Here is a 14,453-nt window from a genome sequence, read left to right on the forward strand (position 1 = left end):
TATGTCCATGCTTATCGATATGTTTATGTGCTTATTTATAATTCAGCTGGCCCAAAGGAAGAACGTGAAGTTTGCCTGGGTCGCCTAACCCACTATTACAGCTTTCCCAGGCCCCTGTGTACCAACACAGACTTTAAAGGTATTATTAACTACGATAAAGCTGCACAAACACCAGATGATGACATGAATGGCTCAGGTTTCTTAACCTAGAAAACAGTGGTTTGGCGGAAAAACAAAAATACAGCCTTCGAGCACGTCTCAAAGGCATCGCCACAGCCAGTGTTAAGTGGTGATTTAATCAGATTCCCGGTAAAGGTAAACAACCAATGCGTCGTTCATATTTCCTGTTTCTAAATGATGTGTGTCCCGTAATCACTGTGCTTACATTTATACACATGGTTTATGCAAGGTCACCTCATAGTAAAAAGCCCTGTTAGTTTGAATCTATTGCCCCTTTTTTTTTCTCCTGGGGTTTACGCATTGGTGTTGTTTGTAAAGGCCACATTTACAGTGCCAAACATGACAACACCACTGACTTTACTGCAGTGCCAATTGGCTTTGATAGACACACACATGCACGCAAAAACTGTATTCTTTAAGATAGCATAAGTATAAGATCAGACTCTGTTATTAGTCCTACAGCAATGAAATTTCAAGTGCTAGAGCAGTACAGAGATAACGCCATAAACGTCACGCCTAAGTAAAAGAAAATCGTGAGTAGTAAAGAATAACTCAAATGAGCAATACCAAGATGACAAACAAATAGATCAATAACATTTAAACAATCTCTGTGCTGATGTAGCACTTGGAATTTACCAGGCCTGTAACCAAAACACTGTGTGATCATGACTCACATTATTTACATGAAGTGTATTATTATAGGAGTGATTAGGTCATGATTAAATCCTTTCCTAAGGATGAATTTGAATTCTGCCCATTTTCTCTGTTTTTGTTTTCTAGACGTGTGGACTTTTTCAGCTGTCAGGAGATTTTCACAGCTATGTGTTTTGCACAGAAATGTGCAATAACGTTGAATGTCCTTTTCCAGTGTCCTGTCAGTGCAGTTCCACTTTGCTTCCACTAGAGGGCGAACTGTCACTGCAACTGAGCAAATCTGTTACAGGTAAGCAGTGTTTGCATTTTTTAGTGATGGCTTCGGGACAAGCTTTGAAACTACAGGCAACTTTACAACACCAACTACAAAATTCTACAACACCAACTACAAAAGCAGTTCATATTGTTTTCTAAAAAACAATAAATAAATATATAAAATATATATTTTCTCCTATGGATGAGTTAAACACAAACCATAAACTGCACAAGTGCATGAAGTACCAACTCTGCAGTGACAGTATAAATAAAATTATTGACTCGTGGGGGTTTGCTGTTTGCATTTTGTACTTTTTGCAAATTCTTTGTACAAAGCAATTTTGGCGTGCATATAGTAAGCAAGCATTCACGCAGATATCCAAATGTGTAAACTACATATGTTTATTCTGGATACAGTATCATGAAAAATATGGGCGGAAGGTATTTCCTTTGTTTCCTGAAGGAGTTTCAAAACAATAAAACCACAGCGGTTGAAAACAAAAAGATTTGTGCTATACATAAAAAGAAAGAACGAAAGCAAGTTCTGAGCTTATTTGTGCATCTTGTTTGCCTTGGCCGGCTTGATAAAACCTAAAGCCCCACCTGGATTTATCAAGTATAATTATGGGGGTTGTCAATATTCTCTGTTAAGCCGGGTTTTCTGCTTCAAGTTGTATGCGTGGTCACATATAATGGGGCATTTCACAGGTCATGACTCCTCTACACTAAATGATCCCTATGAGTGACGCCTATTCCAATCAGAGACATTATCAGAGGATCATGAAGATAAATGGTGGTTAAGTGATTAAGGTGTGGCTACACATTAGACACTTAAGAGCTGTGGTTTGTGGGCCAGTCAATTGGAAATTAATTTCACTGACTGAAGCGGTATAGTTGGTGTGTGTTCTGTGTTCTTTTAGCTGCAATTCAAGTAGTGTGAAAGAGACTTAGCTGTAGATTCGACTCAAGTATGCAACCTTCAGTTTGCACTTTACTGTGTGGTTTTCTTGCACATATAAAATATATTCCAGCAGAGAATCTATATTGCGTTATACTGCATGCTGTAAATAAAAGAATCATTCAAATTATGGTGCTTCCATAAGATTTTAAATTAACACTGGGAAACATAACATGCACCTGACCAGGTGATGTGTTTGGCATAAGTTACCACGGTAATTTATCACAAGCACTTCTGTGACACAGAAACTACAACTTTAAGCCCAACATAGCTTAGTAGGCCATTAATCTCACTTTCCAGTACACCCTTCAGGCCATAGTCTTTGTGGAGTTGAGTCTGGCAGTTTGTAAAGTGCCTGAAGTGAAATGTAAAGCACTGAGTTGTTTTCTTTTCTCTTTTTTCTTTGCATGTTTAACAGACAACTGTGTTAAACTTTCTTTAAAAAAGCGTAATGCTGACAATGTACATGTGCACGTTTAGTTTGGCTACAAGTGTTGATGTGGTTGTAGTGGCTCAAGAATCACTCTTAGAGCTTAAACATTCATAAAGTATCATAAAATACAGATAGTGCATGCTCAGACAGTGAAGGCAAAGCTGTGACACTATGTGAGAATGTTTAATTAAATTGAAAATATTTGAAATTATTTCTAATAATAAAATGTTAATAATTTTAGCCTTCTTTTAAAAGGCCTTTGCTAGCAGCTATATGTTCATCAGCTTTCAAGAGCCTTTTGTAAGTTGAGCCGACTTGAAATTGCATTTCCCATAGCACTTGTTAAACTTTCCAGACCATCTCTTATCGTAATACAACATTCTTCCTGAAGATAACAGGATAATCATCCTGTTACGATTAGAAATGTTGTAATGTGGGAATATTGGTATTACGTGATTCATTATTTGGTGATAATGGTAAGTACCCCTGCTTTTCATCTTCCAATAAATGGTCTTTCCCTGCTGAGCCATCTGCTTAGTTATGAACTAGATTAAGAAATGTAAGTTAGGCATAAAACAATAGTTAAATACAACACAGTCATAAATACAAACCAGATCTTTGCCTTCTTTGCTCAAATGTGGTTAAGGAACACTGAAAAGAGGACATTTCATAAGAGTTTGCCTGAGTTGACCAAAAGTTGGTAATAATAATCGAAATAATCGTGCTTGAGATTTCCCCTCAGGCTCCCCTCAAACAAGCCACTGCATGTGTTTATACTCTTTGCTGCTGAGGGCTGTCATCCATCAGACGAGCTTGGCTTCTGCTTTGGGTCATATCAGTTTCTCTTTTGTACTTATCCACTGGTGTGGCGAATGTCCACTGTGCATCACTGTGTTTGCGTCTATGGGCAACAAACACCCCTCACTCAAAAGTTGGAACACACTCCCCCGCATACGAATAGCAAACTGGCTCTGTAACGCTCACCAAACTCTAATGCATTCGATGGTGTTTCTATCATAACGAGTCAAAACCCATCATGGCAGATCCTGTAGCATTATTACGAGGGTAAAAAGTAGTCTTTCAGTCAGAATCCATACGTGGTGCAAAACCTGACTTTCTGCCTTCCTGATATGTGTAATATCTGTGTAATGATAACATCTACTTTGAAGTAGTCCAAGATTCACAATACTTTTTACATAACAGGCTTCTCATTTTCCAGAGTTTTGTAACTAATACCTAAAGATGAAACCCTTGGGGGAGTCCCCTACAAAAACAGGGGGTAATTATGGTTATGTAACTTTCTTCCACAAAATCCAAAACCATGTTATTTGTTCAGTGGTATAATGTTGGATCTTATCTACTGAAACTTGTCATTTGAAGGGCAGAGCTGATTGCATAATACATTAGAATAAAATAAAACCGCTAGGGGAAAATTAAAATCTCCAAAAATGCTCAACGTAGCCGCATTATATGGACAAACGTATTGGGCCACATGTCTTAGTCTTTGAATTTAGCTGTTTTCTGCCCCATTGGCACATGCATATAAAAGATCCTAGCCATGCAGCCTGCCTTTACAAACATTTGTAAAAGAATGAGTCATTCTAAACAGCTCAACCATAGTAATGCTGCAGGATTCCCTCCAAGATACTCGACAATTGATTGTCAGTGATATTATTGCAAAGTGGAAATGTTTAGCAACCACAGCACCGTAAAGTTACAGAGTGAGCTTGATGAGTGATGAGGTATATATTGCTTAGAAATTTCAAAGCTCCTCTGGCGTTAACATCAGCACAAATCCAGTGCACTGGGAGCTTCATCCTCTGGTTTTCCATAGTCCGTGGTCTACAGCTGTAATGTGCCATACTCTTTGGTCCATAAAGTTTAGCAGTGTTGTCTTTCATTTCAACTCTAATCCCGCAAAAAAAGTGCATATTTGGTCATTTGTTTTGGGTTTTCTAGTGTGCCAAATGTGTTTGAAGTGTTCTCCAAGTGTTCTCATTTTCTCCCTGAGTCTGCAATACATTTTTCCAGACTCTGACAGACAACTCTAAGTGCCTGCAGGTGTAAAATTACTCATCTATCATTAGAGTCAGCTTCGTGATTGACTGGTGACCCGTGTCTTGCCTCTCACAGTCTCACAGTCATAGCTCAAACAAAATCCAAGCCCCCGCAACACTCAGCAAAGTACATCGCTGATATATGGATGGAATAAATTACAGGTCTGGGACAGGACAGGAATATGCATCAACCTAATCTTACTATCCACATCACTACATAACATGCACACATAGATTTGTCTGCCACTGTGGTCTGTGTCAGTTCTGCCATCACAATCAGGTTTTATTTTGATGCTGCAATAAATGTTCTGTGAAATTGGCCATTAAGGTTCCCGGAACTTCTGGGAAATTGTTGCATCTCTAGAGGTGGCTTTGTGTATGTTTATATATGTTTATGAATATATAAAATCTCCTTATTGCACTTGCAACTGGCTACTGAAGGTCTGATGTCCTAACCTAACATCAAAAGACAATAAAAAATACTTGTTATTGCAGAGGCCTGTAAGATTATAGTAAACTTACGCCTGTTTGTTGTATTCATGTCCTGGTTGATTTAATGTTGACATGAAAAGCAAAAAGGCCGAATCATAGTGACGTTTGCGGCACAAATCAATGCCCCTGAGATTAAAGAACCTTTTGATCATGTTGACACGGTTATTTTTCCTTCCAGAAAGCAGTCAGTTAAAATTTAAACCTCAAATGAATTTTGAAGGCCTCCTCACAGGCATGCTTCCAAAAGAAAGGAAGAGCGGAAGGAAGGAAAGAAAGGACGGATTTGCAACTCCTTGACCTTTGCTTCAAAATAAAGCAATAATAATAAAACTGAAAAAGAAATAGTAGAAGCTAACTTGTTTTGGATAGCTTTCCCATGTGTTTGCTTTCATTTTTCCTTTTTTTGGTACACTGCAGTTTACAAATGGATCGTTGCAAGAGAAGTAAATGTTAAATCAGTATCATTATTCAGTCTGCAGCGAGTAAAAAGCCCTGTCCTCATCTATACTGCTGCTTCTTTTTTTTTTTGTACTGCGTGCCAAAGTAAAGTTTCTCACACAATGATAAATGTATTCTTGGAGATGTTAAATGACAGCGATAATGAAGGGATAAAACAACATATCACATTATCTGACGGGAATGCTGAAGACAACACTGTGCATCTTTGCACAGACAGAGTCCAAGTAGCTTTGGCAGCAGACCATCATCTTCTGACAAATACTCAATACCAGTAATCCATCAGGATTTTTCAAATATGCAGTCACATACAGGAACAGAGCTCGGCACAGCCAACAACCTTTTTTTTCTTAGAAAGTTACTCATTGGTTTGCCAATGAATGTTCAGTTGAATTGTACTGTGATCAAACCCGCACATCTAACATGAAATATTCACTGCAAGACCAGAATTGCCCCTCCAAAAAAAAAATAGAGACAATTTAATCAGAGCAATCTGAACGTATGTAAACGTCTTTAGAGCCTGGGTGGCATCAAATGCAGATTCTTTCTTTACGACACATGCAGGTTGCATGTGGGAGCAGTAAATAACTGAAGTGAGCACAAGTATCCTGCAGGCACAAAAGAAAAAGAAAGGGACAGGTCAGTGGCACGCTTCACACCGAAGAGTGCTATCAGATGTCCACTTAGCCGCTTGAGGCTCATTAGTACCTGTCACAGGGCGTTCAAAAAGAATCCTTCTAAATGTGCCGCAGGAGCCTCTTGTCAGGAATTAACATGGGTGGATATGCATAGATGGATTCTGACAAGTATCTTTAATGCAAAGTTTATCATCTGTCAGAACTTAATATGACTGTAGGGAAGATGCATGTACATCCTGATGTACTCTTACAGCTCAAGTTTCCCACATTAAAGTCAGGTTTTCTGAGAATACTGAAGAATGTAAACAAGCGTTTAATGTTGCGCTAACATGTATCCCTACACCGCACATATCAGACTAATATTGCTTCTGAAGTCAATATATCTGAGCCTAAAAGGCAATTATTATTGTCATGTAAGGTTGGGCAACATTAATGTTATATAAACCTGCACTTATGACTTGAAAATACAAAGACTTGTTGTCTCTTTTTTATGTCCCCTTTTTGGTAAGATTCAAGGGTCAAAATGGAGTTCTCATATTTCCGGAAGGCCTCGTGAACTATGCTGATATAAAGTCTTTATGGTCCGATAAAACTTTGCGTAACACCTGCAGGGAATTTCCACACATTTAAGAGTAAATGAACAACAACAAACCTTTCGTCTTTATTCTGTGATAGACATCAAAATGTTTCTTTTTCTATAGAAAAAAACACCATACATTTACTGTGTGCTCTTAAAATATAGGTGGGGGTGTGAAGATTTATGTTATCAGATGAAAGGATTACAGTGTTTGAGAGTGATTCAGTCAAATGAGGCTTTAAGATGAATTTATCAAGCGATCTAAAGGAAAATCTTATGTTTGTATGTAGTAAATATGCTGTTAGCGTGTCAGAAAGATCTTATCAAGCTACACAATTGCCAGTTTCCAAAGAAAGAAAAGACCCAAGAAATGGGAATGGTTTTCTGTTTTGGAATTTTAATATTCAACTAAATCCTTATTTTTCTGTTTAAAGGGTAATTTATTTTGACATGAACAGAAATGTCTTATTAGTTGGATATTTGACTTTTATGGCTGTGGCAGCCACTGCTCTGATTTTGCAGTTTGATACAATCAGCAATTATGCAAGAGCACTTATGCTCCAGTGCAGAAGCCCTTTGCACCATAATGGCTGTGTGGTAATAGTCTGCTCCTGCTCAGTGGAGAGTAGGATACTTTGTTTATTTAACCTCATTACTTAATTATACCTATTTAATTTTCTCTTGCATGTGGTGGCCAACTTGTAGATTTTGTTGTTTTCTTTTGGATTTTTAAAAATATCTACAAATAGTTTTATCAATAAAATAAATATAAAATATGACATATGTGGTATACTATTAGCAGTGCTGTGCGTATATTAAAAAATGTCAGTTTTGCTTCTATGATTGTGTTTTTATCCTAATGTGTGTGAATTTAGATGAACTGCCTGTGCCGTCTGTATGTTGTATAATATATAATAACCATATTTTTTTAGTGTTATAACTGATAATCATTTTAATATCTACCAAATTTGAGAGTGACGGTAAAAAGAAAGTACGCCTTCATTCAGTTCTAAAGTTTTATGTATCAGTTCATGATTTAAAAAAAAACCTTAGATGACACAACACAACATGTTACACTGTGCCATTATTTATTTAACAGAAACAAAATCAAAATAAATCAGAAGCAGTGTGTAGAAAAACTAAGTAAAACCCACGATTGATTATTTGGGCAGCAATAGATTGAAGTAACTGTTTTCTGTAAGATTCATCGATCTCTTATGGTTGTAGGGGAATTTTGGCCCACGCTTCCTTACAGTGTTGCTTCAGTTCATTGAGGTTTGCAGGGATTCATTTATGCACAGCTCTCTCTCTCCTACCACCACTACATTTCAAACAGGTTGAGGTCTGTGCTTTGACTGGCCCATTGCAACACTTTGATTTATTTCTTTTTTTAGCCATTCTGTTGTAGATTTGCAGTTGTGCTTAGGATCATCCTGTCGCATGACCAACCTTTGACCGTGCCAGATGACCTCACATTGATTATAGAGTACTTTGATATAAAGATGAGTTCATGGTCAACTCAGTCACTGCAAGATGTTGGAGATCCTGTGACAAGCTCCAACCTCTACCACCGTGCTTGACAGTTGCAATGAGATGTTTGCGCTGTGTCTGGTTTTCTCCAAATGTGATGCTGTGGATTATAGCCACACATTTCCACTTTGTGTTATCTGTCTAATTATTTCAGATGTTTAATGGTTTGCTTAGGTGTAACTTTGCCAACCTAAGTTGTTCTTTTAAGAGAGAATAGACTTACACACTATACACAGCAACCCTTCCAGACAAGCCTTACTAGTTCAGTCTTTTTCTAATTTTACTATCATGAATTTTTAGTTAGCAGGTTGGGTCCATGTCTTCATGTTGTCAAGACCAAATTTCAACCTTACCACCCGTATATCTCAGCAACAGTCAAGATTCACAGTTTAGATGTTACCTATGTAACTGTCAACAGCCACAGATTCGTATTGGAGCCCAAGCCCAGGGATCATTGCTGTAGATATTCACCTAAAGTTTACCAAAAAAGTTCCCATGTTCAAGTCTGTTATTCTGTTAATGTCATTAAATACTGTTAAGTACAAGGATTTCCCCAGCAGAACTTTTTGGACAAGAATTGAGAACAAGTTACGCAAGTAAGAATGCACTTAACACCTTCATTCAGCAGCCATTCAACAGTATTTCTCAATATGTAACTGTCAGTGTGACAGTTACATATTGAGAAACCTTTAGAGTACAGTATGCCACACTCCAATTACAAGAGCCTCAAGCAACATAGGAGTAAATGTTATAGTTAGAGACGTATATTTCAGATAAATAAAGCATAATGTAGACACTAAACATTTGTTTAACCTCCGCCTTCACACGCCAGCAGTCTGTTTGAATGCAACTAAGGCAGGTGTGGCACTGACAACCACGTGAAAGATATGAAACGAAACAAATAGGATTTTGTTTTAAAGAGAATAAGCACAAACTTTTGCATTTATTGTGCATTTATTTAAGCGTGTTCTAACTTGGATTTTTTTTTGCTGGTAATGACTGACTGAAAAATTACATGATCTAATGCGTGAACTTTTTTAAAGGCACCAAAGTAGGGCATGTCAACAACATGAGAAATAAACTGGGATCCACCTAGTTACTAACTGCTGTCTTTGTTTGATCAGTATTAGGGGACATGTCACTCTTTGTTTCACCTTTTATCGTTATATTGGCCCAATCTTGTCTTTTTAATCAGCGTGCATTGCATCTGACCAGCTTGATCCCTCACAGACACGTGCCTTTGCACGAAAATGCAAAAAGTCAAGTTTCTATCAGTGCAAGTTCATTCAAGTGTTTTTACCTTTTTTTTTTTTTTTTTTTTGGAAAAAATCAGCAAAACATAAAATTGCAATGCCAATCAAGAAACCTGAGGCTGACGCCTTAAAGGCATTCATCAAACAAGAGTTAAAAAAAAGTCTTGGTACAAAGGTTATGGAAATATGATACTGCCCCTGAGTGTCTTTATAAGAGTGCTGTGCCTGCACAAGTTGATAGACACAACGTTAGAGCTTCAGTCTACACCTGGAGAACAGGAGGTGAGTTATCATATTCCTTTTTTTACAAACAGACATTGCGCTTGGTTTTCACATGAATGCTTTACTAATTATAGGTTTATTTATTATCATTTAATTTTATTAGTATAGTAATATTAGTATTGCATTTGATTAGTTTCAGTAAGTTTTGCAGTATTTGTAAGAATACCTCAATGAAAGTAATGATCTTATAACACATTTTGCTATAAAATCATTTAAATAGATAATAGAATAGATTCAAATAGAAACTGATTTGTTGTTTATTTGTTTTGAATCTTGTTTCCTTAACACATTTGGGCAATGGATGCATATTAATTCACATTTTGTGGTCTAATGGCCAAAGCTAAGTAGTCCTATTTTTGCAAATAGGGTAACATTTCTTTACCAGCTGAGCTTAAAAGATTAATGATACATTTCGGTAACAAGTCCAGTTAATGTACAATATTTGTTCAAGGTTCAAGGTTTGAGATGAAAATCATGAACGCATGGGAGGGGTTGAGGCACCATAACCACAGAGTGATAAGGCCTATAATGTTGATTGCAGGGAAAAACTTATATTTCTTATATGTATAAACCTGTATTTTTTTTTTTCAGCGCTGCCACAACAGACCTCGCCATGCGGTTCAACACTCTGTTCTTCCTGCTGATCCTTTCCTGCGTCTGTCTGGCATTGGCACAAGGTACAGCAATTTTAAAGAAAGAAATCTGAAAACAGTGTCATATATGCAGCATGCAATAAAGAGGCATGAAGAGATAAAGGAGGTTGTTTTATTGCTGAAGTGTGTGCGTGGGTAGATGTTGCTTCACTGCGTACTTGTCTTAAACAATATATCTTTGTTGTGCAAATTTGATCATGTTGTTAAATGGTGATTTTATGTTTTCAGTGCCCTATGATAACTGCTGTCTAAAGTATGTGAGATCAATGAAGCCCGCTGCTCAAAAACACGCAGTGAAGTACAGACATCAGATGACAGATGGAGGCTGCAACATCCCAGCTGTAATGTAAGTGGATGTACAACAAATAGTGACGTTATTATTGTTAAATAAACAGTCACAAAAATGCTTTTCTGGTTGTGTCTGTACTGTAACACCCATGACATGATGTCTTTAAGGGGGTTCCTCTGACAAATACCCCTTCATTGTTATATAATAATAATGATAATTACAGTGAAACTAGCAAAAAACTAAGTGGAAAGTGAACGTACATACAAAACTTCCATTTTAGCACTTTAACACAGCAACCTCTCTGAACTCGCAGTGATTTTTTCTTTAACCCATGTCTGTTTTATTTGCATGCTAAAAATAATCCTCACCTGTGCCAATTATCTTTCAGCTTCACCATGAGGAAGGGCCGTATCATCTGCACAGACCCAAACGAAACGTGGGTAAAGGATCTGATGAAAAAAATTGACGAGAGACCATGGAAGCTCAGTGATATGGTAATCCCTAAAACCATTTTGCGGCCTGAGGATTTGCTTGCGCATTTGAAAAACTGATGTTCACACTGTTGTCTCTGTTCTTAACAGCGACATCGACGACATTCAAGGAGAGGCTGAGGGCAGCTGCCAGCTAACATTGGCCCCCGTTCATCTTTCTGCCATCTGCTATCTTATAAACGAGCAATGTGTGGTTTTATGGTGGTTTTTATGGTGTCTTACGGGAGGCAGTTGTGGAAGCCTGCCAAGAAATCTTGTAGCATTACTTTTGCTTTCACTCTGTGCAAATATAAGGGTCAAGCGCTTAAAGTTTCGGCACTTTGCTCTTTTTGGGTTGGACTCTTCGAGCTAAATGGCCACAGAAGAATTAATATCAATGCATGGCTGGAAATATTTCAATGAATTCACTGAAAATATTTGCTACTGTTTCTTGCCTTTTAAGACATGTGATATTCAACAAGCTGCTTAATAATCTAAATTGTCATTGAGTGTAAATGTTGTACTATTTAGAATAGCTGGCTCTTATGTAATGTGTCCAGATGTCTTTCAAACACAAGTCTTTAATTACTTTTTGAAATCAGCAAAAATAAAATAGTCATAATTTTGTCCATGTTTGAAATGTTAATCTTTTCATATATTTTCATGTATTTTGTTTGCACGTTTTACTACAGTATATATACTCAAATAAACATAACTTTTTGTATCATGGTCACAGAGGCTTTGATGTTTTCTTGCTGTCACACAGTTAATCACAGTATATGCAGAATGGGATGAATTTAAGTCTGAGTAAATAAACAAGTTGGACTTAAAAACCTTTGGTAAATGCATATTATCATATTATTTTCATACTGCGTACCATCCGTGTCAGTATTTATGTCTACATGTGCGGTCTCTTCAAGAGATTTCACGAGGCTGTTTTAATGCTCCTCCCTTACTTAATTCAAATAAAACATTTCTAATCCTGGGTGTGCAGTCCTAAACATCAGTTTTAGTAAACAGCCCCAATCATAAAAGACCTTGACGTTTAACTACTACTTCAATAATACAAAGAAGGCTGCAGTACAGAGATTACTATTAAAGTTTATGTTAGAGTGATGGATGCACATGGTTTGCCATTGCATGCTCTGATAGTCTTTGTCCACCTCCAACAAATAAAATTGCTGCATTCTCTATTTTTCCTTTTAGTGGAGCTTCAAATTGCACAAAATGCACAAATTCTTCAGTTTAATAATAACAAAATAAGCGACTGAAATATCAAGATTTAAATCCTCTGACACAAGGAGGGAGACAAAAAGGAAATTCTTGAGAAAGAAATCAGGCACAGGCAAATCTTCAATGAAGTATCTGTGAATGATGATTAACAGCAGTATGATCTGATTTGACAGTGCTGGGCACATTCATTGATCTGTGCTACTGCTGAGACTTGCAAGTGATAAAATCTCGCTGTGAGTAATGTAGGTGCTTTCACACAATGCTGCTCTGCAGAGACCTTTTTTTTCTTGCATGCAACAAGATGAAGCAAGTTGGTAAAGTATGGCTCATGTACTAATTTTCTTGTGTTTGTTGATTAAAGAATTAATACGAACACTGCCGACAGCTAATGTGCACGTGAGAAAGAAGTGAGAATGATTGGTATTGCTAAAAAAAAAACAAAACTTTTTAGCACAGGGCAATCGAGATTTTAAAAATCGAATCTTCCTTGCATGCAGTCGAAGTATTTGTTTGAAAAGGTTGCCAACTTAGCTGAAAGGCAAAAGTGATGGATAGTCTGACAAATACAAAATAATTACTGAGACATCAGTGGCATAAAGAATATTGATGGACATCCAAAATTGCATCGAGTATGATTAGTAGTTGTACCACCATCGGAGGTCAAAGAATTGGGTTGCAGCTTAAAAAGGTTTTCGTTGCTGAGGCTTTGTTCCTTCGTGTTTATACAACAGTAATGCTGATGAATGTGCATGCTGAGGCAGAAAGAGCTGGCTGGTTGGCAGCCTGAGCAGAAATTTTAGCATCTTTGTTTAAGGGGGGGGGGGGGGACGACATGAAATCAAAACATGTGGAAAATCACTCTATGCTGAAACAAAAGTGATGCATTACAGGAAAAGTGGTGTTTGAACACATATTAGAGAAGCAGAGGAATTTATGTTTTAAAAAAACTTGAGTAGAGACTTTTTTTCCCCTGTTCATCTTTGCTTTTTAACTGCTGCTGGTAAGCAGCACTCATCTATTTGTGAAGTCATTAAAATACAACGGAAACATAAATGTGTGAATCCCATTCATCATTTGGTTCATTTTGTTTCCAAAAATTGAAAAGTGAAACAGATTTGGTGCCAGAGACATGAGTGATGCCTATAAATCATGGTTATTATGAAAATGTAAAAAAAAGGGAAACAAATCAAGTACCTAGATGAAAGAAGTTGCAAAAGATTACACATAGAAAAGTTATTTGAAATTGACATTATATTTATTACTGTGATAATTTAAGACTTTAATCAAACTCCTAAGCTTGTCACCACAGCTACTTACTTTCACTCTGACCAGTGAATGCAGTGAATGAAAAATATTTGTCTAATATGTGACACAAATATGTAACAGAACTGTAATGACTGGACAAACGTGCAGTTTCAACCACCAAACACTCTTTGGTAGATTTCCCATCAAAGAATGGCCTGAGGGAAGGAAATCACAACACAACTTTGTACCTTTTATTTATGAGAGGTGTGAGAGTGCTATTTCTGAGAGATGTTGGTTCACATTAAAAAAAGAAAGACTGAGGCAAAATGCAGAGTTTTTAAGAATACATGGACTTTTACATATTTATTTACTGAACTTGAAAGTAAACTTGCTGTGCTTATTTTGTGGAGAAAAAGGAGAACTTGAGGTGTTTATCAAAGAAAGCTTGGTGGACTCTGCAGCACTATAATGGCCCAAGAAAAAAAGAATTTAAAACAACCAGAGTGCTTCATAGGCAACCAAAATAAATACATAAATAAATAAAACAGATCGAGGATATTGTGGGAAATCTGGAGCTTCAGTTCATAAACAAAGGAGATAATTTGACTTTTTCTCCTTGGCTCTGGATGAGAGCTGCAATGTTCACGACACAGCACATCTTTGTATGTTGGATAATGACCGGCTTTTAGATCATGCATGAGCTGGCATCAATGCACTCAGTGAAAGGGACTACAAGAAGGAGTGATTTGTAAGTTTTGATAGGCTCGGGCTGAAATGGGACAAACTTGTTTTACATGT

The 14,453-nt window shown here is 37.1% G+C and overlaps 2 protein-coding genes across 4 annotated transcripts in view; both read left to right on the forward strand.

Annotated features, from left to right (window-relative positions):
- The window catches only part of pnhd (pinhead), a 55,210-nt gene that overhangs the window by 28,610 nt on the left and 12,147 nt on the right, over positions 1-14,453 (forward strand). The window contains exons 2-3 of one of the 3 annotated variants that reach the window (XM_082513120.1): positions 47-315; positions 961-1,123. In XM_082513120.1, the coding sequence (XP_082369246.1) occupies positions 1,018-1,123 (106 nt within the window). In that variant the 5' untranslated portion in view covers positions 47-315; positions 961-1,017. Of the gene's footprint in view, positions 1-46; positions 316-960; positions 1,124-14,453 lie in introns of those variants that run through there. The other 2 variants (XM_082513119.1, XM_082513121.1) reach the window with 2 other exon arrangements.
- ccl25a (chemokine (C-C motif) ligand 25a) lies at positions 9,649-11,910 on the forward strand. Its single transcript, XM_082512440.1, has 5 exons — positions 9,649-9,765; positions 10,357-10,442; positions 10,647-10,764; positions 11,096-11,201; positions 11,289-11,910. Exons 2-5 carry the CDS (start codon positions 10,379-10,381, stop codon positions 11,316-11,318), a joined length of 318 nt encoding a protein of 105 aa, XP_082368566.1. The 5' UTR covers positions 9,649-9,765; positions 10,357-10,378; the 3' UTR covers positions 11,319-11,910.

Source organism: Aulonocara stuartgranti (genome assembly GCF_965226115.1).
Source record: "Aulonocara stuartgranti genome assembly, chromosome: 18".
NCBI lineage: Eukaryota > Metazoa > Chordata > Actinopteri > Cichliformes > Cichlidae > Aulonocara > Aulonocara stuartgranti.